Below are 22,557 nucleotides of genomic sequence, written 5' to 3'. Positions count from 1 at the left end.
TCTAATAAATAAATCTTAAAAAAAAAATGGGACGGGATCATGATAGTGTACCCGAGTTTGTATCCTGGCTCTGCTTCTGATCCAGCTTCCTGTCACTGGGCAGCCTGAGAGGCTGCAAGTGATGGCTAATGTCCCTCTCACCCACACAGGACACCTGCGCTGAGTCCCAGCCTGTTGGAGTTGGTCGGGTCCAACCCCAGCTATTGTGGGCATTTGGGGCATGACCCAGCAGACGGAAGCTCTCTGTTCCATCATTCTCTCTGCCTTTCAAATAAAGAAATAAACGTACTTTAAAAAAGAAAGAAAGAAAGAAAGAGTTTCTTTTCCTTATCATTCACAGAATCCAAGTTCCTGAAGTATTCTGGGCATTCCGTAGAAAGGGCCACTGGGCCTCCAGGAAGAGGAGGATACTGGGAGCCAACTCCGAGGTGTTAGGCCAAAAAACTGCAGACCTTTAGGGGAAGGGAGTTGTAGAGACATCCAAATCACCTCTGCCCTAAGGGTGGCCTGCCCCAGGCACTGGCTGAGCAAGTCCTTGTGGCCTACCTGGCATTCACCTGTGAGGTTCAAAGGCCCGGCTTGGTGGCTCAATTGGCTAAATCCTCCCTCTGCAAGTGCCAGAATCCCATATGGACTCCGGTTCCTGTCCCAGCTGCTCTGCTCCCTGCTTTGGTCTGGGAAAGCAGTAAAAGATGACTCAAAGCCTTGGGACCCTGCACCTGTGTGGGAGACCTGGAAGAAGCTCCTGGCTCCTGGCTTCAGATCGGCTCAGCTTTGGCTGTTGTGGCCACTTGGGGAGTGAACCAGCACATGGAAGATCTTTCTTTCTATCTCTACTCCTCTCTAAATCTGCCTTTCCAGTAAAAAATGAATAAATCTTTTTTTTTTTTAAAGTAGAGATTCCTTCATTTGTAGGCTTAGGAGGAAAGGCGCATGTGTCCCCTGGGTGAGTGCAGTTTCCCCCAGCACCAAGCAGGAGTCCCTAGAGCTTCTGAAATGAGGGGCATGAATGAAATGCTGGAAGAGGGAATTCCTACCTGTCCCCTTTCCCCTTGGCACCCCTGCCTGCCTGCAGAACACGATATGTAGCCAGAACACCCAGGTGCAGACGACTGCTCCCCAGACAAAAGGCAGGGTGCCTGGGCAGCCCACTGCTGTCTGCAGAGAGCCCAGCTGCTGCTGGCACCAGGCCCGCTTCCTCAAGTAGGAACCTGCTGCTCTTTGTCCCTAAACTCACCACCCGTCCCCCACCCGTTCCCATTCCCCACCTGGTCCTCAGCCACTCCCTGGCTCACTTCCATACTTTTCCACACACCTGCCTTGCCTGGAGCCCTCCCCAGACGCACTGCCTACTCTTAGCCAAGGCCAGGGTCTGTATCCAGCCCATCGGAACAGTGGCCAAGCCCTAAGCTCCCGGATCTTCTGGAGCTTGCCTTGCCACTCCCCGCCCCCAAAGACAAGTTCTGTTCCTTCAATCCATGCTCTGCACAGACAGGGAAGCCAAGGAGCCCCTCAAAGCTTCATGCCAGTGACAATAATAACAACACCACGCAGCACACAGCCAGCTTCACCTACGTCTGACTCCACGCTTGGTGCTTCACCATCAGCGGTGTGTGTCACCCCGACAACGCCTTAGGAGGCAAGCCCTGGGTCCTCCGCCCATTCCACAGATGAGAACCTAAAGATCAGGAGCTCTAGGCATAGTCAAGGTTACATTGCCCCCCAGGAGAGGTCTCTGGGTCCTGGTGACAACAAAGCCAGCCTCCTCTACACCACCAGGTTCTGTTCCTCCTGGCTGCATCCTTCTCCTCTTTCTCCCCCTCCTCTCTGTCTTGGCAAGGAATGTGTGTGTCCAGAGGAGAGAGGAATCCTCAGGAGGAGGCTGGGGGCTGGGGGTCTCCTTGCTGGCAGCAGGGGGCTTCCAGGAGAGCATCCAACTGGGGTGAGGCACCTGCCGGGCAGCAGCAGGACCCTGCCAGGCCCTCTGACCCACCAGGGACCAGTGATGACCAAGCTTGGAATGGGTTAGGTTGGGGGGGGGTGACAATCCTTCAAGTCAGACTTCCAGAAGGAGGGAGCGACTGAGGTGGGGGGGAAGGGAATAGACCCACTCCCAAAGCAGGTGAGCCCCTCCGGGCTGCCAGCAGGCTTGCCCCTCTACCCACGGGCAGCAGCACTGGCAGACCTGATAAGTATTCCTGACATTTCTGCAGTCCCCGGGCAGGTAAGGGGGTTTCTCTGCAGCACGTGGCTTCTCACCTTATCTACCTTCCTCCAGGTGTCCCGGTTTGTGGTTTACCTACATAACTGTGCCCTGGGAATTCCCTTTGGCCTCTCTTCCCTTCCTCTTCCTCCTGCCTTTCCACTCTGGCCCCATAGCAGCTCACGGGCCCCCTCCCATCCGTCCCCCACCTAGACGCATCTCAGGGGCTCGACTACCCCACCTGCCCCCTCTCCTCTCTCTTCCCCTTCACCTGGGGCTGCAGCGGCACTGCCCCAGCGTCGGGGGGAACCCAGGCCTATACCCGCTCCCACCCGTTTTCTCGGATTCCCGGGATAGGCTCCCCAACGCGAGGCCCGACACCTGCCCCAGGCCCCGGGCTGCAGGCATCAGGAACCTCCTCACCTGCGGGAGCCCCCGCTCTACTCCCCAGCCGGCGGCCGGCTCAGCCCGAGATTTCAGTGCCTTAGCCCGGGCCTCCCGCGCCCTCGTCGGCTCTGGCCAGGCGGGTGATTCCTCCCGGGCTGGAGCTCGGGGAAGGGCCGCCGCCCCTTACCGATGGTGGAGATGTGCGAGGAGTGGAACTCGTTGTCGGTGAAGCGGCATAACAGACAGGTCTTGCCCACGCCGGAGTCCCCGATCAGCAGCAGCCGGAACAGCACATCGTACTGCTTCGCCATGGCTGGGGCCGCCCGGGCAGTGGGGCGCTGCAGGCAGGCGGGCAGGCGGGCAGGCGGGCGGGCTCAGCCCCGCTCGGCCGCTGCCATCGCAGCCCGCGCCCGCCCCGGGGAGCACCGCCGCACCCCGCCCGCGCGCCGGCCTCGCCCGCTCGCTCGTGCCGGGAAGCGCGGCTGCGGCGGGGCCCGGGCGCGGCGCCCGCTCCGGCTCGGCGGGGCTCGCGCGCGCCGGTGGGAGGAGGCAGCGCCGGCGGCCCCTGCCCGCCCCCTTCGCCCTGCGCCGCCGCAGCCCGGGAGAGGGCGCCGGCCGGGCGCGGGAGAGCCGGGACCGTCGGCGGGGCGCGCCCGGGAGCCCGGGCGCTGGGATCGGGGAGGTGGGCCGGGAGGCGGGTGGCGGGAATCCTCGGTTTTCCGTAGAGATTCTGAGTGGGGGAGTTGGGGCGAGTCTCCCTGTCCTTCGTCCAGCTGGGCTTCTCGGTCTCTGGTCCCCTTGGGCCCCACTGTCTGGCCCTGAAACCGGCTTGGCCGGCCCTGATCACAGGATGCAGGGTGGCCCCTAGGGCTAGGGCAGGGGCTGGGGCTGACCTCCTCCAAGCCCACCTTTGATCCTTGCCCTCAGCCCCGTGGTCGTCTGCCTTTCCACGCTCAAAGACGTGCTGACTTGGTGCAACCAAGGGTGGAAAGAAGGCTGCTGGCGAGACATCTGCAGGAGAGAGTGGGTGCAGGTGCCCTTTTGGGATCCTCCCGCTGCTTCTGGAGATGCGGAGATACATTTCAGGCGGGGGCAGGGAGGCCTTATAGAGGGAAGGTGTGGACACAATCTACCTGTGCCGTCCTTTTCCCTCCCCCAATTTGCTGGCCCGGAAGAGAGGCAGCTAAGAGCTCTCTGGGGCTGAGAACATGGCCTGTTTGAGAGAGCAAGCCTAGCCCAGCCGGTCTTTGAAAAGCAGCCAGGAGACGGTGTGTGTGTGTATATTAGATGGAAAATGTGTATTTCAGGGGTCGGTTAGGAAAGCGTCAAGTTGGGAATGAAGAGGGAAGATGCCAGAGTCTGGATAACTGCTTTGATCCTGCAGATGCCATGAAGATTTCTGGCTGTCTTGGTCTGCCTACGGTGTCAGGTGCAGGCGGAGGGCCCTGGAGTCAGGCACACCCATGCTCCATTCTCAGCTGCCCCGCTCACCAGCTGCACAACCTCCACTATGCTACCGAGCTCCTCTGTGCTTCCTCGTGTCCACAGAGACGCTTGGACTGTCCACCCTGCAGAAGTGCTGGGGGCGGACCAGCACACTGCGGCTTAACAAATAAAACTGTTGCCTACTGCACTGGCATCTCATCGGAATGCCGGTTCGAGACCCAGCTACTCCACTTCCCATCCAGCTCCCTGCGAATGCACCTGGGAAAGCAGCAGAGTCCTCTGTCTTTCCTCCTCTCTGTATATCTGACTTTCTAATTAAATTAAATCTTTAAAAAAAGGTGTGTGGGGGGAGATGCATCAAGCAACAGAGATTTCTCACAGTTGTCCACATTCGGTCTCTGGCATCTCCTGACATCTTCTTCCTGGGTTTACAGATGACCTTCTCCGTGGTCACACTGTGCACCTGCACTCAATCACCTCACCAAGTACATTGTTTGAGACCCCACCAAAACAAGTTTGTTCTATCTCAATTCCCAAATTAAAGGCAACAAACCATGTGCAACTACCATTTCTTCAGAAAGTTTATCTGAGTGGGGAGAGAGAATGAACTCTCATCTGCTGATTCACTCCCCACCTGTCTATAACAGCAGCAGCTGGGCCAGGATTGGAGCTGGGCTCTAGGAGCTCCAGCCAAGTCTCCACATGAGCGGCAGGAGCCCGTTGCATGAACCACCGCTGTTGTCTCCAGCATCTGTGTGGGGTGGAAGCTGGAACTGGAATTGGGGATCATAAGGTTAAGGTTAAACACTTTTATCTGCTGGTTCATTTCCTAAATAGCCAAAGCTGGGCTGGTGTGAAGCCAAGAGCCAGGAACTTCTTCCAGGTCTCCCATATGGGTGCAGGAGCCCAAACACTTGGGCCATCTTGTGCTTTTCCAGGCACATTATCAGGAAGTGGAGCAGCTAGGACTGGAACCTGTGCCCATATTGGATGCTGGTGCTTGCAGGCTAAGGATTAGCTAGACTGATCCATCACTCCAGCCCCAAATCATATGTGTTTTTTTTTTTTTCCAGAGCAGGAAATTAAGGCATTGTTTTGTTTTGTTTTCCTTGTATTTGCCTGAAAAGTGGTCTGGGATTTGGAAAATTTTGTTATGGGAAAATCTCAGAAGACAGATGCTTCCCCTTAAACTGTAGGTCATTTTAATTTTTACCTGTCAAAGATATGTTTTAGGGGACAAGAGCGAATCTACAGTTAGGAGCCTCTGTAGGAAGGAGTCATTGTGCGTATTACTCGTGCTAGCTACTGTAACAGGTAAGCCCCTCAATGATCAGGCTTCCCATCATGGCAATTTCTCTACCTCTCGGGCAAATGCACATGAGCAGCAATGTGGGAAGCATATACAAAGCCACTTAGACCCTCAAGGTGCCAGAGGCTGCGCTGTCTTCACCAAGGGACCCCCGGAGTGGGATACAGTATAAAGGATCCAGGAGCATGCCCACTGCCCAGGGACCGGGAGACACCATAAGCAGATCACAGATGTGCTTTGTTTACCTGAGTAGGACAGTGCTTTTACTTATTTTTTTTCTATTTTCTGTTCTCTTATTAATTTTTTATTTTTATTATTTTTTAAGATTTATTTATTTTTATTACAAAGTCAGATATACAGAGAAGAGAGACAGAGAGGAAGATCTTCCGTTCAATGATTCATTCCCCAAATGACCGCAACGGCCGGTGCTGCGCCGATCCAAAACCAGGAGCCAGGAACTTCCTCCAGGTCTCCCACGCGGGTGCAGAGTCCCAAGGCTTTGGGCTGTCCTCGACTGCTTTTCCAGGCCACAAGCAGGGAGCTGGATGGGAAGCGGGGCTGCTGGGATTAGAACCGGTGTCCATATAGGATCCCAGCATGTTCAAGGCGAGGACTTTAGCTGCTAGGCTACTGTGTCGGGCCCAAAAAGCTATTCTTGTGGTGGGCATTTGGCATAGGAGTTACATCACTATGCCCCTCATGTCAGTTGCTTGGGTTTGAGTCTGTGCTCCAGCTGCTGACTCCAGCCTCCTGATGATGCAGACCCTGGGAGGCAGTGCTGATGGCACCTGCCACCCCTATGGGGACCTGGGATGAGTGTTGGGATCCCAGCTTTGGCCCAGCCCAATCCCAGATGTTGCAGATATTCAGTTAGTGAACCAGTAAATGAGGACTCTCTCCCTCTCAGTCCCTCTCTCCCTCCCAGTCTCTCTCCCTCTCAGATAAATAAAAACCAAAAATAGAAAGGAATTCATTTTTTGTAAATTGTTGTTGATGTTGTGCTGGGGCTTCTAATTGATCAGGACGATATTCTGCCAGCTCTGTCTTCAGACCAGAGAGGGTCTCCCCAAGAAACTGCTGAATTTATCTGGACAATAAGATGCTGGACTCTATACTTGGTATATGTTTGCAACGAAAGAATCTTGACTTAATTTGAACTGTAATACTGCAACAAGGTGGAGGAATAAATCATGGGGGGAGGGCACGGGAAGGGGATGGGGAAATCCGAGAACCTATGAAACTGTCACATAATGCAACGTAATAAATAATTTAAAAAAAGGAATGCATTTTCAAAAATGAGTACTGGGGAATATTATACTATATTGAAACGCTGCAAGATATATATATACTATATTGGGCATCTTCATTAAATAAATTGGAACGAACTCTTCCTTCACCTGCTCTCTCATAGCGTTTTAGAGAGGTGTGACATTTTTTGTTTTGTTTATGTTGACATGTTTTCTTTCCTACTTGATATGATTATACATTTATTTCCTAAGTATTCATGCTCCTGTCGCTTCTGTAGTTATCGCACAATGAGCTCCTGCCGGGTGAGGCTGGGGTCATGTTTATTGTCATTCTCCTCTAGGACATGTGACACGGACAAGCGCTCCCAATGTTCACTGCAGTGGCTGGCAACCATCCAAGTCGTTCAGCCCATTCAGGGCCTATTATGTCCGGCAATGCACAAACAAAAACCCATGCCCTGAATGTGCTCTGTAGTGGGGATAACACAGGCAATAAACAAAACAAATATCCAAATATAAAGTCTGTGATCCAGTGATGAGAGTCATGGAGACAAAGGAATCCAGGGAGTAAAGCATTCCTGAAGGATCACAGGGAGAGGCGGGATGACTTCAGTTTTATAAGGAGGGGTCAGGGCATTGCAATTGGGAATGAAATGAAAGGATTTAATCAAAGATTACAAGAAGTGAGGGGCAAGCTGTCAAGTTAGGTAGTCAGACCCAAACGACAGTGGAGGTGCCACAAGACCCCCCTCCAGGGGTAAAATCAGGGACCCTGTTCTCTGCCCAGACAGCGCCCTTTGTAGTTTAACTAGTGGTGAACATATCCTGATAAAGAGGGAGCTCAGGCCAGCCAGAACAGCCTAGTTCACAGCCACGCAGGCAGAGTCCCACCTGTCACTCACCAATGTCCGTCCTGATAATCACGGCCCCATCAGCAGTCAACATCTCTCACATTTTAGGGCTAAAAACCCAAAGCAGGAAGAAAAGGTGCTACATACCTCTCAACTGCTCAGTGTTTCCCTTAGAATATACTTCATAAACCTTGCCTTACTGTCCCCTTTACTTTTAAGTATTTCTTTTTATTGGAAAGACAGATTTATAGAGAAGGAGAGACACAGAAAGATTCCCCCATCGACTGGTTCACTCCCCAGATGGCAGTGATGGCTGGAGTTGAGCTGGTCTGAAGCCAGAAGCCAGGAGCCTCTTCCAGATCTCGCACACAGACGCAGGATCCCGCGACTTTGAGCAATCTTCTGCTGCTTTCCCAAGCTATAATCAGGCAGCTAGATTGGAAGCAGAGCAGCTGGAAGATGAACTGCCATATGAGATGCCGGCACTGCAAGCCGGAAGATGAGCCAGCTGAACCATCACTGCACCAGCCCCACCGACCCCGACTTTTATCTTTCTGAATTGTAACTCATCACTGTGATGGCAAAGAAGAACCGAGACAAGTCAGCTGCCGGTGGTGCCAGAGCCATGCACGCAAGGGGACTTCAAAATCACTGCAGAAAAATGGAAGAAGAAGCTTATTTTGGTGCAAAAAGTTTTGAAACCCATACATATGAGTGGTTTTCAAAAGGTCATGGAAAATGTCTATCATGAAAAAAAATGCATAGATTTCAAAACATTTGTGCATCCATATAAGCAGAACTTATTCATCTATTTGAGTATTTTTATTTTCCTTATTTCACTTTGTTGGAGAGGCACACACACACACACACACACACACACACACACACACACACACACACACAGAATGAAGAAATGGTGACCTTTCATTCCCTGGTTCATTCCACAAATGCTAACAGCCAGGCTGTGCCAAACCTGAGAGCACCTGGGACTCCATAGGGGTCTCCGACGTGAGTGGCAGGGAGTCCAGTACTGGAGCCCTCACCTGCTGCTCCCCAGGATGCGCGTTAGCAGGAAGCTTGATTAGAAGTGGAAGCACAGCAGCAGTGGATGGAACATGCGTGCTCAGACGTGGGAGCAGTCAAGTGGCAACATAAGCTACTGTTCCATCGCCCACTCCAAACTTACCTTTCTAAAACCCTATGCTGGGCCCGGCACTGTAGCCTAGTGACTAAAGTCCTCGCCTTGCACATGCCGGGATCCTATATGGACGCCGGTTCATATCCCGGCAGCCCTGCTTTCCATCCAGCTTCCTGCTTATGGCCTGGGAAAGCAGCCAAGGATGACCCAAAGCCTTGGGCTCCTGCACCCACGTGGGAGACCCAAAAGAAGTTCTTGGCTCCTGGCTTTGGATGTTGCGGCCGCTTGGGGAGTGAAGCAGTGGATGGAAGATCTTCCTCTCTGTCTCTCCTCCTCTCTGTATATCTGACTTTCCAATAAAAAATGTTAAAAAAAACCCAAAAAACCCTGGGCTTGGCAGCGTGGCCTAGTGGCTAAGGTCCTCGCCTTGATCCCATATAGCCGCTGGTTCTAATCCTGGCAGCTCCACTTCCTCTCTGTCTCTCCTCCTCTCAGTATATCTGACTTTGTAATAAAAATAAAATAAATCTTTAAAAAAAACCCCTATGTTTTTAATCTTTACTTTTTCTTTTAAGAGTCATTCATTTATTTGAAAAGCAGAATTCTAAAGAAAGAGGGAAACAGAGACAGAGAAAGAAAGAGAGATATTCCCAATTCTTTGGTTTAATTCCCAAATGGCCTTCACTGGTCAGGGCTGTACCAGGCTGAAGCCAGGAGTCAGGAACCTCTTCCAGGCTTCTCAGGTGGGTTTCACTTCCCCAGGGGAATTACTGGAGAGTTGGACTGGAAGTGGAACAGCTGGGACACGAACAAGCACCCGTAAGGATTGTGGCATTGCAGGCAGTGGCTTAACCCACTACACCGATGCTAGCCCCTAAAAGCTTTTTCTTCCTTTTCTCTTTCCTTTTTCTTCTTCCCTTTTGCCTCCTTTCCTTTCTTTTCCTTCTTTCCTTCCTTCCTTTACTTCTTTCTGGGCAGAATAAGAGACAGAGGGAAAGATACAGAGTGATCTTTTACCTGCTGCTTCAATCCTCAAATGGCTACAACAGCCAGGGTTGGGCCACACCAGAGTCAGCAGCCAGGAGCGAGGAGCCAGGGAGTGCGCAGGGATCCTCAGTATGGGTGGTAACTCCCTGGGCTATCCTGCACTGCTCCTCCTTGCACAGCAGCAGGAAGCTGGATTGGAAGTAGAGCCGTGAGGGCTCTAACTGCTCCTCTGATGTGGAATGCTGGCCTTGCAAGAAATAGCACAACTCCAGCACCTAAAAACCAATTTTAAGAAAATCAATTTGTTTTGGGTCTGGCATTGGAGCTTAACAGGTAAAACTACCACTTCTGATGCCAGCAACCCCTACAGGTCACGATTCATGTCCTGGCTGCTCCACTTCTGATTCAGATCCCTGCTAATGGCTCGGCAAAAGTAGCAGAAGATGGCGCGAGTGTTTGAGTCCCCCTTCTCCACCCAGGGAAACTAAGATGAAGCTCCTGGCTTCCTCCTAGCCCAACCCACCACTGTGGCCATCTCCAGGGAGATGAACCAGCACCTGGAAGTTCTCGGATTCTCCCTCTCGTTCCGTAACTCTGGCTGTCAAATAAATACATAAATCTCAAACTAAATTAATTAATTTAATCTATTTGAAAATCAGAGACAGGGAGAGGAGAGAAGTAGAGGAAAATCCTCCATCCACCGATTTTCTCCCTAAATGCCTGAAACGACCAAGGGGGGCCAAGCACAGGAAGTGGAAACCCAATCTAGGTTTCCCAGTGGTAGCTCAGGGACTCAAGGGCTTGAGCCATCACTTACTGCTTCTCAGGGTCTGCATTAACAAGAAACTGTGATTGAGCTTGGTCCCAGGACTCGAACCCAGATGCTCTGAGTATCATAACCAACAACATGCCACACTTACCTTGAAATCCTACTTGCCCATGAACTTTGCGAAGTGTCTTCATATATTTGGAGCGCTGCAGGCAGGCTCAGGTAACCACGAGCTCTGAGAGGCATGGGAAAACAGAACTTCAGTTTTCAGTGAGGTTTATGTGTGTGGGGTGAAGGGGGTATGGGGAAGTCCCACCCTTGCACAGAGCCGTCATGGGTCAGTGTGCCGGAGAGCAGGAGGGATTGCCATAGGGTAGGAGGGAGAGGCTGTGAAGGCAGGAGATGTGGAGAAAGATATTAATGATCTACCAGGCTAGCACATGAGTTCTTTGCATTTCTTGCTCGGGTGTGCATAAGTACACAGTTTCACACACTATTAAAATAATTCCTAGGGACACACTGGCCGCAGCAGTGGCAACAGCTTTAAAGGGCATGCTAGAAGGCTACTCCCTGGTCAGCAGCGACCTCTAGTGGTTTATTTGGTCACTCATGCCCCACCGGCCCCAGCACCACAAACCCTCTTTTCTTGATAGTGAAAGAGCATGATCCACATTTTATATTATTTCTAAAGGAACACAAACCACAGTTAACTTACAAATACTTAAAAGTATGGGTGTTAAATAATCCCAGATCATGTGCAGTCAGGGCTGGAGCTGCTGCTTGGCATCATGACTAAGCTATGCCCCGACACCCAAGCGTCTCATTCTGCAGTCAGTCCCTGATGGGCTGACCCTTCTTCCTCATGTTTCCACAGAGTGGAGACTTGTTCACAACTGGTTTCACTTGGTTTTTGGTTGCCCTTGGGTGTTCTCCACCCAGCATGCTCCCTCAGGCTGGGTTAGCTCTCTATTCTTCATGGGATTCTTTCCTCATCTTTCAGGATACCTTAGGTCTCCCCTGTTGGGTGACCTTTTCACATCCATGTTGCTTTCTGCCTCTGTCACTTCCCCCGCATGGAATGAAATGGCCGCTTCGGCAATCACCATTTCATGGCTGTTGGTGGGAGACCGGCTGGTTGGATGTCCACCATGGTCTCCTTACCACTTACTTTGACACCCAGTGCATGTAGCTGGGACTCGATCACCATGCATTGCCTGAACAGACCCTGCCCGCAGCAGACGCTTGCCATGCTCCTGTGAACAGCTGTGTTGCAGGAGAAAATGGATCTTGGATGTGGATTTCTAGTTCCCGAGCTCAGATTTGCAATTTCTGTGTGTAGGTGCACCTGTCACGGGTGCACACAATACACACATGGTTTCAGCTCTTCTTTCCACACAATACTCCTCAGGATTGACATAAGTTTTAAGCTCTTAAGGGAAGCAATTCAGCCAAAAAAAAAAAAAAAAGGCCAAATCCTTAGCTTTACTCCAGACCTTATTAGGCATTTTTTTTTTCCTTCCCCAAAACACAACAAAGGGAAAAATACTGAGATGCCAACAGAATGGGAAGTACAATGATGCTGTCTCAAGTTGTGCAGGCATACCCCTGATCCCAATCTAACTCACACAGCCACATGCATCCCCTTGGCAACTCTACCACCCACAGGGGCATTGGCAATGGTGTTCAGCCACCCAGGGCCTTTATACCATCGCAGGTCTTTCTTCTTTGAAATGTGAGTGCTTCTACCGACTCCCAGAGACTCAGAACAGAGCGGCAGCCAACGGCAAACTAGCATAGCTCCCTCGGATGTCTGTGTTCTCTGGATTCTCGACCTGCGACTTGGAATCGAGTGGCGACACGGCCTGCCTCCCAGCCTACAGCAATGTCTGTTACTGTCCTATCTCCTCCTGCTCCTCCCACCCTCCATGCCTGAGCCTTCTGGTAGCACCACCTCTGTGTAGTCCTTTAGATGTAAGCCCTAAGATTTTCTTCTCTTGCTGTCCGAAGGCAGGGTTTGCCTGCCATCACCATTGTTAACACTGTTCCTACCGAGACGTACAGGACGGCTTGACTTCTGCACACCTTCAGCTATGAGTCCAGAATACACACACACACACACACACACACACACACACACACACAGGTGTGAGCATGGCAGGTGCTCCCCCAGCATGCTGCTCCTTCGCCTGAGGGGCTTCTCCCCACGTGGTTCACCTGGACGACCCCCTGTCATCCTTCAACTCTCTGTTTAATCATCACCTGCTTAAAAAGGATGGGCCATATGAGAGCTGAATGGGGTGTAGGACAGACTGGATTAGTTGGTTGTACAAACTGGCAAGCAGGGGAACCAGGGCAGGGGGCGGGCCTGGTGGGGGTTATTGTGGGTGGCTCTGATTAAGCTGCAGCTCCCACTGGTTTGTGTAACGGCCAAGTGTGTACTGGGCAGAAGAATCAGGCTGGATAGCAACACTCATCGGTTCGTGTGGAAGACAGGGCTGGAAACAGAAATGACCCAGCAATTGCAACCACCAGCATGTGCATAAGCTGATTGGGGTGATGGACTGTGCCGGACCCTGTACTGCCAAGCACACACAAGAATCAGGTCTGGGATCACCTTAGACGAAGTTTCTTTTTTAAAAGATTTATTTATTTTTATTGCAAAATCAGAGATACAGAGAGGAGGAGGGACAGGGAGGAAGATCTTCCGTTGATGATTTATTCCCCAAGTGCCTGCAAGAGCCGGTGCTGCGCCAATCCGAAGCCAGGAGCCAGGAACTTCCTCCAGGTCTCCCATGCGGGTGTAGGGTCCCAAGGCTTTGGACCATCCTTGACTGCTTTCCCAGGCCACAAGCAGAGAGCTGGATGGGAAGTGGAGCAGCTGGGATTAGAACCGGCACCCATATAGATCCCGGCGCCTCCTCAGAGGCTCAGACGGAGCAGTGGACAGCATATCCAGGTGCACATGGAGGATATGGCAGACCATAGGAACCTGCAGAGGATACCCAGCACCATAACAGAGGACAGAGAACAGAACAGATCATTCAACTACCCCAGCCATGTGTTGGCAGTGAAAATCTGGGCAAATGGAGACTCTAAAGTGAACTATGTCAGCCAGTGGATTCTGGAGACATTTCATCATGCTTGGAATGGTGAGATTGGCAGCAATTCTAGAACTGTTGAACTATCAAAACCACTTGAGCAAGACCCTCGAGGCATGCCCCACATCGGGGACCTGGGATGGGTGGGAGGCTGGGTGGGGTTTCTCACTATTTTTCCCCTTACCCCAGATTCAAAAAAAAAAAAATAATATCACGAAAAAACCAAAACCAAACCAAAACAAGAAAGGATGGGCCCGGCTAGTTCATTCATCTCCTACGATCGAAATCTTCGAAGCCCAGGATACTTCAAACTGTTCTTTGAGAAATGCAATTTTTCTCTACCTACTTTGCACAGATCCTGCTCTTGGAAGGGGCTTGGCTGACCCTCTGTTGTGGTCTGAATGTGTGGGTGTCACCTCCCTGGCCCCCACAGAAATGGCATTAGAAACAGGGTTCTTTCCTGGGGAGAAGGAGAGGAGGTTAAAGACAGAACCCTCACGGATAGGGGGAATGACTCCTGCCCCCACCGTGGGAGGACACGGAGTAGCACCTTCATGTCCAACTTCCCAGGCTCAGGCTCTGGGACAGGTGGCTTGGGGGACAAAAGAGGCAGTGGGTGGTGGTAGGTTCTGGAAATGGCTAGTTTGTTTCAAGCTGCTAAAATGTAGTTTTAGGATGAAAAATCTCAGCAACAGCTTCTCTGTGGTGTGCTGCCTGCCTTGGGGGGGAGAAGCCTGGCTGATGTGGGCCTGGCTGTGACGCCCACCAGCTCCGACTCTGAAGGAAGAAAAGACTTGCTGATGTGGGCCTGGCTGTGATGCCCAACAGCTCCGACTCTGTAGGAAGGTGGGAGTGGGCTGCCCTCCACCAAAAGTGTCCCTGTTTCTCCTGGAGGGGAGTATGCCAGTGGTCCTTGGGCTGACCACCGGGTGTCTCCGAAATTCCCTGGCTGCAAAGGCCTGAGTTTCCTGTGCCCCTGGGGGTGGTCCTTAGCGCCCCCTGACACAGGGGAGGCCCCAGAGTGCAGCCAGCCGAAGCAGTGAGCATCCACGCCCAGCAAGGCCCAGGAAAGCCCAGAAGCTGTCTTTGAGGGTCCCAGGACAGATGACTTTGGGAACAGGGTCGGGAGTTCTGCTGCAGGCACCAGAGCCGCCCAGGGTTTTGTTTGTTTGTTTGTTTCTTGCTGTGAAGTGTCTGCTGCCCTGGTCCCTGCACGTGAGAGCTGGATTGAGTTTCTGGCCCCTGCAGGAACTGATGGATGAGACGTCACTCTTTCAAATAAAAAAATCAATTAACAAACAAACAAACAAACAAACAAAAAATGTGAGGGCCTGGCATAGTACCCTAGTGGCTAACATCCTCGCCTTGCATACGCTGGGATCCCATATGGGTGCCAGTACATATCCTGGCTGTTCCAATTCCCTTCCAGCTTCCTGCTTGTGGCCTAGGAAAGCAGTTGAGGACGGCCCAATGCTTTGGGACACTGCACCCGCGTGGGAGACCCGGAAGCAGCTCCTGGCTCCTGGCTTAGAATCAGCTCAGCTTCAGCCACTGAGGCCACCTGGCGAGTGAACCAGCAGATGAAAGATCTTCCTCTGTCTCTTCTTCTCTCTGTAAACCTGACTCTCCAATTAAAAAAATATATCTTAAAAAAAAAAAAGGAAAATGGAATTTGAAGATTGGATACATTTTGAAATGCATACCTATCAAGGGTCTTCCAATACGACCCCAAAAAACCTACATCATGAAAAAGCCACATGCGTGGATTTCAGCTTTTTTTTTTAACCCAAGTAAATGTACCTTTTAATTCCATTTCCATGAACTTTTTGAAATGAATTCACTTAATTCTCTCAATTCCAGTGAGATGGAAGGTTCCTAAGGATGGGGGTCTGGCTGACTCTGCTTGCTTTTGTATTCCCAGGGGCTAGCCCAGTGCCTGGCCACAGCAGGTGCTCACAGATACTCACTTCTTCCACTGCATTTTAGTTCCTGCTACTGCAAGGAAACCGCCAAGGAGGAGGAGACAATTAAACAATGCCCGTTCCCTCCATCACTGAACGCTAGCACAGCAACTTTGTTGAAAAGTTGCTGGCTTCTGAGAGGCTGTCAAGGACCCAGAGAATTCTATCAGGAAAAGAGTGTTTTTGTTTGTTTTTAAGTATGACTGAAGGGAATCAGCTATGAGAAATGCTTTAAAAGTTGCATTCAGTTCTTGATTACCTGAATTGCTAACTATTGCCTTAAAATCAGAATTACAATTAGCCCCAGAACTAGCAGAATGTTGTCCCCCCAAAAATCTTTTTTTAAAGGTATTTTGCATAATAAACCAAGGCATCCTCCGAGAAGCTCAGCTGCACCCATCTTTGCCGGCGTCTGGGAAGCAGAGCTCTTGCAGCTGCCTGTCTATCCAATGGGGGGCGGCAGCATCCCAACAACTCACTCCCTGGAGCTGTGTAGGCGGGAGGAGAGATTCGCGTTCAAAACCTTTCTGACTCCGCCCGCTCGCCGTAGCGCCTGAGCCCGCTCGAGTTTCAATGCGCGTTGTTGCTTGCCGAAGCTGAGTCCTATACACCGCCCGCCGCTCTTCATGACCATGGCTTCTCCGAGTTCCTTCACCTACTTCTGCCCTCCATCTTCCTCCCCTGTCTGGACAGAGCCGCTGTACAGCCTGAGGCCGGAGCACGCGCGGGAGCGGTTGCAGGACGACTCGGTGGAAACAGTCACGTCCATAGAACAGGTGAGGTGGCAGGGCTGGGCGAGGCGCCGGCGCGGGGGCCTCTGGGAGCGGGAGTCCTGGTCGCCCGGCCGCCTGCGTTCGGAGCTCACCGGAGAACTACGACACCCACAGTGCACCGCGCCGCCGTCCCCCTCCGCCCCCGGAGTTGGGAGCTCTAGGCGCCCGGGCTCCCGAGTGGAGCGTTGATGGGGTCAGGCTGGGCGGGGGTCGCGGCCAGGGTGCGGCTTCGTCGGGGAGCCCAGGGCCGGGGTCCGAGGTGGCTTGGGGAGCTGGGGAGCACCCTCGCCTGGGCCGGCAGGTCCGCAGCGGCAGCCCCGGGGCGGGTCTGTCTGCGTGTGGCCGGGAGGTCCCGAACAGGACACTTTTCCCCGCCGCGCGCGCCCTGCGCGGACCTGGAGCGGCGAGCAGGGTCGGGCGGTGCCGAGCCCGAGCTCCAGGGCCGGGCTGGGGGTCTTGAGTGGGCGTGGGAAGCTAGTCCTTCAGTCGCTCTAGTAGCAGCTCTGTGTGTGTGTGTGTGTGTGTGTGTGTGCGGAACCCGGAAACGACGGCTCTAACAAAGAGCTCTAACGCCGCGTCCCAGACCATGGCGCTGGCTGGGGAAGACAGGTGGGCGGTCAGTCCAGTCTCGAAGGTGCTGGCTGTGGGCTCCTCGAAGGGCGACAGGGACCAGACCTGTCGTTGTGGAGAGCTTCAGGGAGCTGAGCAGTGAAGTGTGGTGTGTTTTTCTGTCTCCTTCGGCTGCTGCTGGTGTTTCCAGTTTTGTTAGGGCGGTCACTTGGAGTAGTCAGGGCGATTTCTTCATAGCGCCGCCAAGGAAGCTTCTGGCTGCTTACCAGACCTTCGGTCAGTCCTAGGCTTAACTTTGGAGGGACCTGCTGTGTACTTGAAGTTGAAAGCGGCTGTGCTGGCAGAGCTAACTGTATTGCACAATTACATCTCCAGTGTAGTTATAGATGTCTTAACAAAACAGGAGTTCAGATATATGGATATATTTTGCCTGGTAGCAAAATATATATCTAAAAATATATACAGTAGTCATTCATATAAAAAACAATAATTTGTGTGTATATATATATTTAATTTGAGAGAACTTCTTTAGTCACTTACCATTGACATCGCTAGTAATGAGAAACTTAAGGGGGTCTTCGCAGTGTTCCTGAGTTGGGGGGTTGTTGAGCTGACCCAGGTCAAGCCTTTCTCCTTTTATCCCGTCTTTGGACTATGGGGTTGCTTTGTACGTAGTCAGCTGAACTGACTCAGCAGATCAGGGGACGGGTAGCAGCAGAGGAAAGGGAATTGGAAATCCTTTTGTGGGTTTTGAGGCCAGTCCACGTGCTGCCACAGTTACAGGCAAATCGGGAGGAGGAACGTGACCGGGAGCCTTTCTCATCTGCCTTGTCCATGTGCTGCTTTCAGGAGTGTGCCCAAGCTCCTGGCCGCTTCCTTCCTCCCAGAAAAACATCAACACTTGCACTCAAACTGTGCATAGTGAGTGATGCGGATAAGGCTAAAACAGACTCTTGTTGGGGAGACGGTAGGCCACGTGTCGCCTAGGTGCCAATATAGTCCAGGGGTATCATGGAGGGTCTTTCCGGTCAGGGGCCAGGAATACAATAGATAGTGGAAGGTGTCACATTTCTTTTCCATATTGTTACGCCAGCTCATATACACCCACACACACCCACACACATATGTATTTATTTATTTGTGGGGCTAGGTGTGGTAGCCTAGTAGATAAAGTCCTTGCTTTGCACATGCTGGGATCCCATATGGGTGCTGGTTCATATCTTGACTGCTCCACTTCCTACCCAGCTCCCTGCTTGTGGCCTGGGAAGGCAGTAGAGGATGGTCCAAAGCTTTGGGACCCTGCACCTGTGTGGGAGACCTGGAAGAGGCTCCTGGCTTCGGATTGGCTTAGTTCCAGCCACTGTGGCCATTTGAGGAGTGAACCAGTGGATGAAGGATCTTTCTATCTCTTCTGTGTACATCTGCCTTTCCAATGAAAATAAATCTTTTTTTTTTTTTTTTTTTTTAAAGATTTATTCATTTTATTACAGCCAGATATACACAGAGGAGGAGAGACAGAGAGGAAGATCTTCCGTCCGATGATTCACTCCCCAAGTGAGCCACAACGGGCCGATGCGCGCCGATCCGATGCCGGGAACCAGGAACCTCTTCCGGGTCTCCCACGCGGGTGCAGTGTCCCAAAGCTTTGGGCCGTCCTCAACTGCTTTCCCAGGCCACAAGCAGGGAGCTGGATGGGAAGTGGAGCTGCCGGGATTAGAACCGGCGCCCATATGGGATCCCGGGGCTTTCAAGGCGAGGACTTTAGCCGCTAGACCACGCCGCCGGGCCCAATCTTTTTTTTTTAAAGGAAGGTGATCTTGATCATTTGTCAGCACAAGAAGTTGAGACTCTTTGATTTTTTTTAATTGCATTTGATTTTATAACAATCTCATAGGCTCTGGGATAGACTCTGATTTCTTAAAAAATATGTATTTGAAAGAGTTCTAGAGAGAGAGAGCTGAGAGAGAGGGAGAAAGAGCGCGCGCTTCCATCTACTGCTTTACTTCCCAAATGGCTGCAATGGCCAGGGCTGAATCAGGCTGCAGCCAGGTGCCAGGAGCCTCATGTGGGTCTCTCACATCAGTACAGGCGTGTAAGTTCTTGAGCTGTTGTGTGCTGCTTCCCCAGGCACATTAGCAGGGAGCTGGGTCAGAGGCAGGGCAGCCGGGATTCAAATCGGTGTTTACACGGATGCAGGTGTCGCAGGGCAGCAGCTTAACTTGCTGTGCCGCAGCATCAGCCTCATGCCGCCTGTACAGTTCGTTGCTGAATCCTTACCCAGTTCAGAGACGAGAAGATGGAGGCATAGAGAAGTGCCAGGTGAGTAGGTTAGTGCTGGTGCCTTAGAAGTCATGACCTCGCAGGGGTTGAGCACGGGCCATGCCAGTGTTCTTCCATTGTGTGGACTGCAGCCTCTGTTTATGCCCAAGGCCCAGCTGCTAGCTCCCTTTGGTATTGTCACCGCGAAGACAAACGCTTTTACCTGGTTTTCTGCCTGTCTCTCAGGAGACTTTTTTATTCGACAATGATTTTATCATAGGAGTTGAAACTAGAGACACTGACCCGTTCATTCCTGGGTCTTTCTGTTCCATTCAGTGATTCTACAAGTACACTAGTGCTTGCTTTGTTTCAGGCATGGTTGTAGGCCTTTGGCATATGTCAGTGAACAAAGGAGGCCAGCCTGATGTTCCAGGGCAGGGAGGCAGGCAATTAAAACAAAGTAGCTCTGTCACCAGCATGTTAGAGAGCTGTGGAGAAAAATAAATCAAGGGTGGGTGGGGGGCACTTGGATGTGCCAGGAATGGGTGGATGGGAGCAGAGGTGTTAGGAGAAAACCTCTGATGATGTGAAATGAATGAGGCAGCGGGCCATGCACGGATCTAGTGGAAGAGCATCCAGGCGGAGGAAGTAGCATGGACAAAGGACCTGGGGCCGGAGTGTGTCCAGTGAGCAGGAAAGTGGACAGGAAACTAGGTGAGGTCAGGTTATGGAGGACCTTCCAGAAGGTCCTGATGGTCCCTTGGCATGTCCTGGAAGTGCTGGCCTGCTTGGTTGGTCTTAGGAAGTTTTGCCAAGGAGTGACAGGCAAGGAGGATGAGTGTGGCAAGGTGTCTTCTCCCTGCAGGGGTGTGTGGGTTGGAGTGTCTGGCCGGAAGGTCACACCTACTTCTCATGAGGCATCTCTGCCTCTCTCTGCCTCGGCTGCCACCGCTCACCCCACTTTGCTGTCCTGCCTGGGAGGGATCAGGTGGCCCTGAGTTAGTTGCTCCAGGTGCCACAGTGCCTTCATGGTTTCCCACCTGCCCGCACCTTCGTTATTCCTCTGTAAGTGCTCCTTGGGTCACCCATGGGTGCCATCTATTTCCTACCAAGATTCCACAATCAGAGGGTGTTAAGCAGAGGAGTGGCGGTCAGGAAGCAGGGATGCCAGGCCGGAGGTCGTGCCTGCAGGATGCTAGGCAGGAGGGGATGATGGTTTCCATAATAAGGATGGCTTCCATAATAAGGATGGCCAGCTTCTGTATAGTTGTAACAATTAATTTAGTTGAAAGCCAGAAAGAGAGATCTGTTCACTGGTCCATTCCTTAAATGACCTCCAGAGCCAGGATCCAGGTCCACCACATGGGTGGCAGGAGCCCATCTAATTGAGCTGCTGCCTCCCAGGGTGCACATTAGCCTGAAGCTGGAGTCAGGAGCGAAACTAGGACTCAAACCCAGGCCTTCCCTATGGGGTGTGCAGGAGTCCCCCAGTGGTATCTTAACCACCAGTGCCAAAGGCCTGCGCCTGCGCCTGTGCAGTTTTTAGAGATCTTCTACAATGGCAAGCTGTTTGGCTCTGTGTGTGTGTGTGTGTTTCCCTCGTGTCTGTAGCAAGCAGGGTACAGTGGCCGTGCAGTGCCTAGTGCCGCTGGAGCCACCACACTGCACAAGCTCTGTGATTCAGGCCAGTGAGCTGACGACAGTCTCAGAGGAAGCCACCTTGCCAGAAACTGTTGCTTACAGCGGACACTGCCCTGGTTTGCCTTTGGTTTGCTCTTGAACAGGGACAGAAGGCTTGTCCACTTGAAGTGGCAGCGTTCAGTCAAGTGAAAACTCCGAAGGGGAATATAGTAAGAGAAGTATTAGTCATGCTACTTGCCCTCGAAGTCTTTTTTCTCTTAAAGAATATGCCTGAAACCATCACAGAGTGCCAAGTTGTGATTGCATCACACAAGGCTTCTAGGGCTTGGAGGAGGCCGCCAAGGGCTGAGTCAGGGCAGGTGCTTGGAGAACAGGGAGCTGGTGTAGGCCTTTTTTTTTTTTTTTAATTACAAAGTCAGATATACTGAGAGGAGGAGAGATAGAGAGGAAGTGGAGCCGCCGGGACTAGAACCAGCGGCCATATGGGATCAAGGAGAGGACCTTAGCCACTAGGCCACGCTGCCGAGCCCTGGTGTAGGCCTTTTAAGGGTAGAGTTGGGGAACCTGCCCAGCAGGATTAGCTGTTAGAGGGAAGACCCAGACTGCACATGACCTGGGGCAGTCAGGGAGACACTTGCCGGAGTGCAGGTGTCCTTGGATGTGGTGAATCTTAGGGGACTGGGGCAGGGGGCACTGGAGCATTGAGAGGCAGCCAAGTGTTGGGTACAGGCAAGCGCACATCCCCAAGGAAGGGCCACCCTCACTACCCCTTAAAAAGTCCTAAAATTTTTTTTTATCAAGTTGAAAATAGAATATTTCATGAAGTTCATGGAAACATGAAATTAGAAGTTTAGTTTGGTGCTGAAAAAGTTTGAGGGATTGTGGCCAGTGGGTTGAGCTTCCAGTTAGGATGCTCAGGTGGGTGTTAGGGACCCAAGCACTGAACCTTCTGACTCCTAAGGTGCATTAACAGGAATGTGGATCTAAAACAGAGTAGCTGCTGTGACCAGGACTGGCTCCAGATGAACTCTGGGTCTCCCCTGTAGGTGGCAGGGACTTGGATACCTGGGCCACCACAGGCTGCCTCCCAGTGTGTGCATTTGCAGGAAACTGCATTGCAAGTGGGGACTTGAACCATTCACTGATATGGGATGCAGGTAACCCAGATAGCAACTTAACCAAAAACCCCAGCGCTAATAAAAAAGATCTTTTAAAGTTTAATTCGAATGACAGTCGACACATTGAAAGTATGATTTCAAAGCCTTAGAAATAATTATTAAGTCTGTGTTTACTTTGTCATTTTATGCTGATACCACTAGCTAAAAACTCCATTTTGACTGGTTGCTTTAGGCTGCTGTGTCAATCCTGTATTCAAAGTAAGGAAATTGACTCTTCAGTGAAGAGGTAATTGTAAGTATTTGGTTACAAAGTGACTTTTTGAGCCCAGCGTGGTAGCCCAGTGGCTAAACTGCTTGCCTTGAGTATGCTGGGATCTTATCCTAGAAGCCCCACTTCCGATCCAGCTCCCTGCTTGTGGCCTGGGAAAGCAGTTGAGGATGGCTCAGAGTCTTGAGATCTTGCTCCCATGTGGGAGACCCAAAGAGGCTCTGGGCTCTGGTTTGTGGTCAGCTCAGCTTCAGCCATTGCAGCCACTTGGGGAGTGAATCAGTGGAAGTTCTTTGTCTCTCCTCCTCTCTGTATATTTGACTTTCCAATAAAATATAAATCTTTTTTAGAAAGTGACTTTTTTCCTGAGGAATACTTTTTGAAGAATGTTGTGTTTTATTGGTTGCATTGGGAATCCTTTACTGCACTTTGAGCCATAACGTGATTCTGGACAATGGATCTGCTTTCTGGAACAATGGTCTTCCGGAGAGAGAATCAAGATGGCGGAATAGAGTAAGGACACGTTTATGCG

General features: G+C 51.6%; 2 protein-coding genes across 8 annotated transcripts in view; one reads left to right on the top strand and one right to left on the bottom strand.

Annotated features, from left to right (window-relative positions):
• The window catches only part of RAB15 (RAB15, member RAS oncogene family), a 38,011-nt gene extending 21,969 nt beyond the window's left edge, over positions 1 to 16,042 (bottom strand). Inside the window, exons 1-3 of one of the 7 annotated variants that reach the window (XM_058655587.1) lie at positions 15,876 to 15,982; positions 15,236 to 15,427; positions 10,489 to 10,572 (exon numbers count right to left, since the gene is read on the bottom strand). In XM_058655587.1, the coding sequence (XP_058511570.1) occupies positions 10,489 to 10,531 (43 nt within the window). In that variant the 5' untranslated portion in view covers positions 10,532 to 10,572; positions 15,236 to 15,427; positions 15,876 to 15,982. Of the gene's footprint in view, positions 1 to 2,777; positions 3,017 to 10,488; positions 10,573 to 15,235; positions 15,676 to 15,875 lie in introns of those variants that run through there. The other 6 variants (XM_058655586.1, XM_058655589.1, XM_058655588.1 and 3 more) reach the window with 6 other exon arrangements.
• Positions 16,023 to 22,557, top strand: part of FNTB (farnesyltransferase, CAAX box, beta) — a 66,955-nt gene continuing 60,420 nt past the window's right edge. The window contains exon 1 of the mRNA XM_004584478.2: positions 16,023 to 16,172. Coding sequence (XP_004584535.1) covers positions 16,023 to 16,172 — 150 coding nt within the window. The remainder of the gene's footprint in view (positions 16,173 to 22,557) is intronic.

This window comes from Ochotona princeps, chromosome 26, assembly GCF_030435755.1.
Source record: "Ochotona princeps isolate mOchPri1 chromosome 26, mOchPri1.hap1, whole genome shotgun sequence".
NCBI lineage: Eukaryota > Metazoa > Chordata > Mammalia > Lagomorpha > Ochotonidae > Ochotona > Ochotona princeps.
Note: the sequence above shows the minus strand (reverse complement) of the source record. Positions and strands in the feature narration are given on the sequence as shown.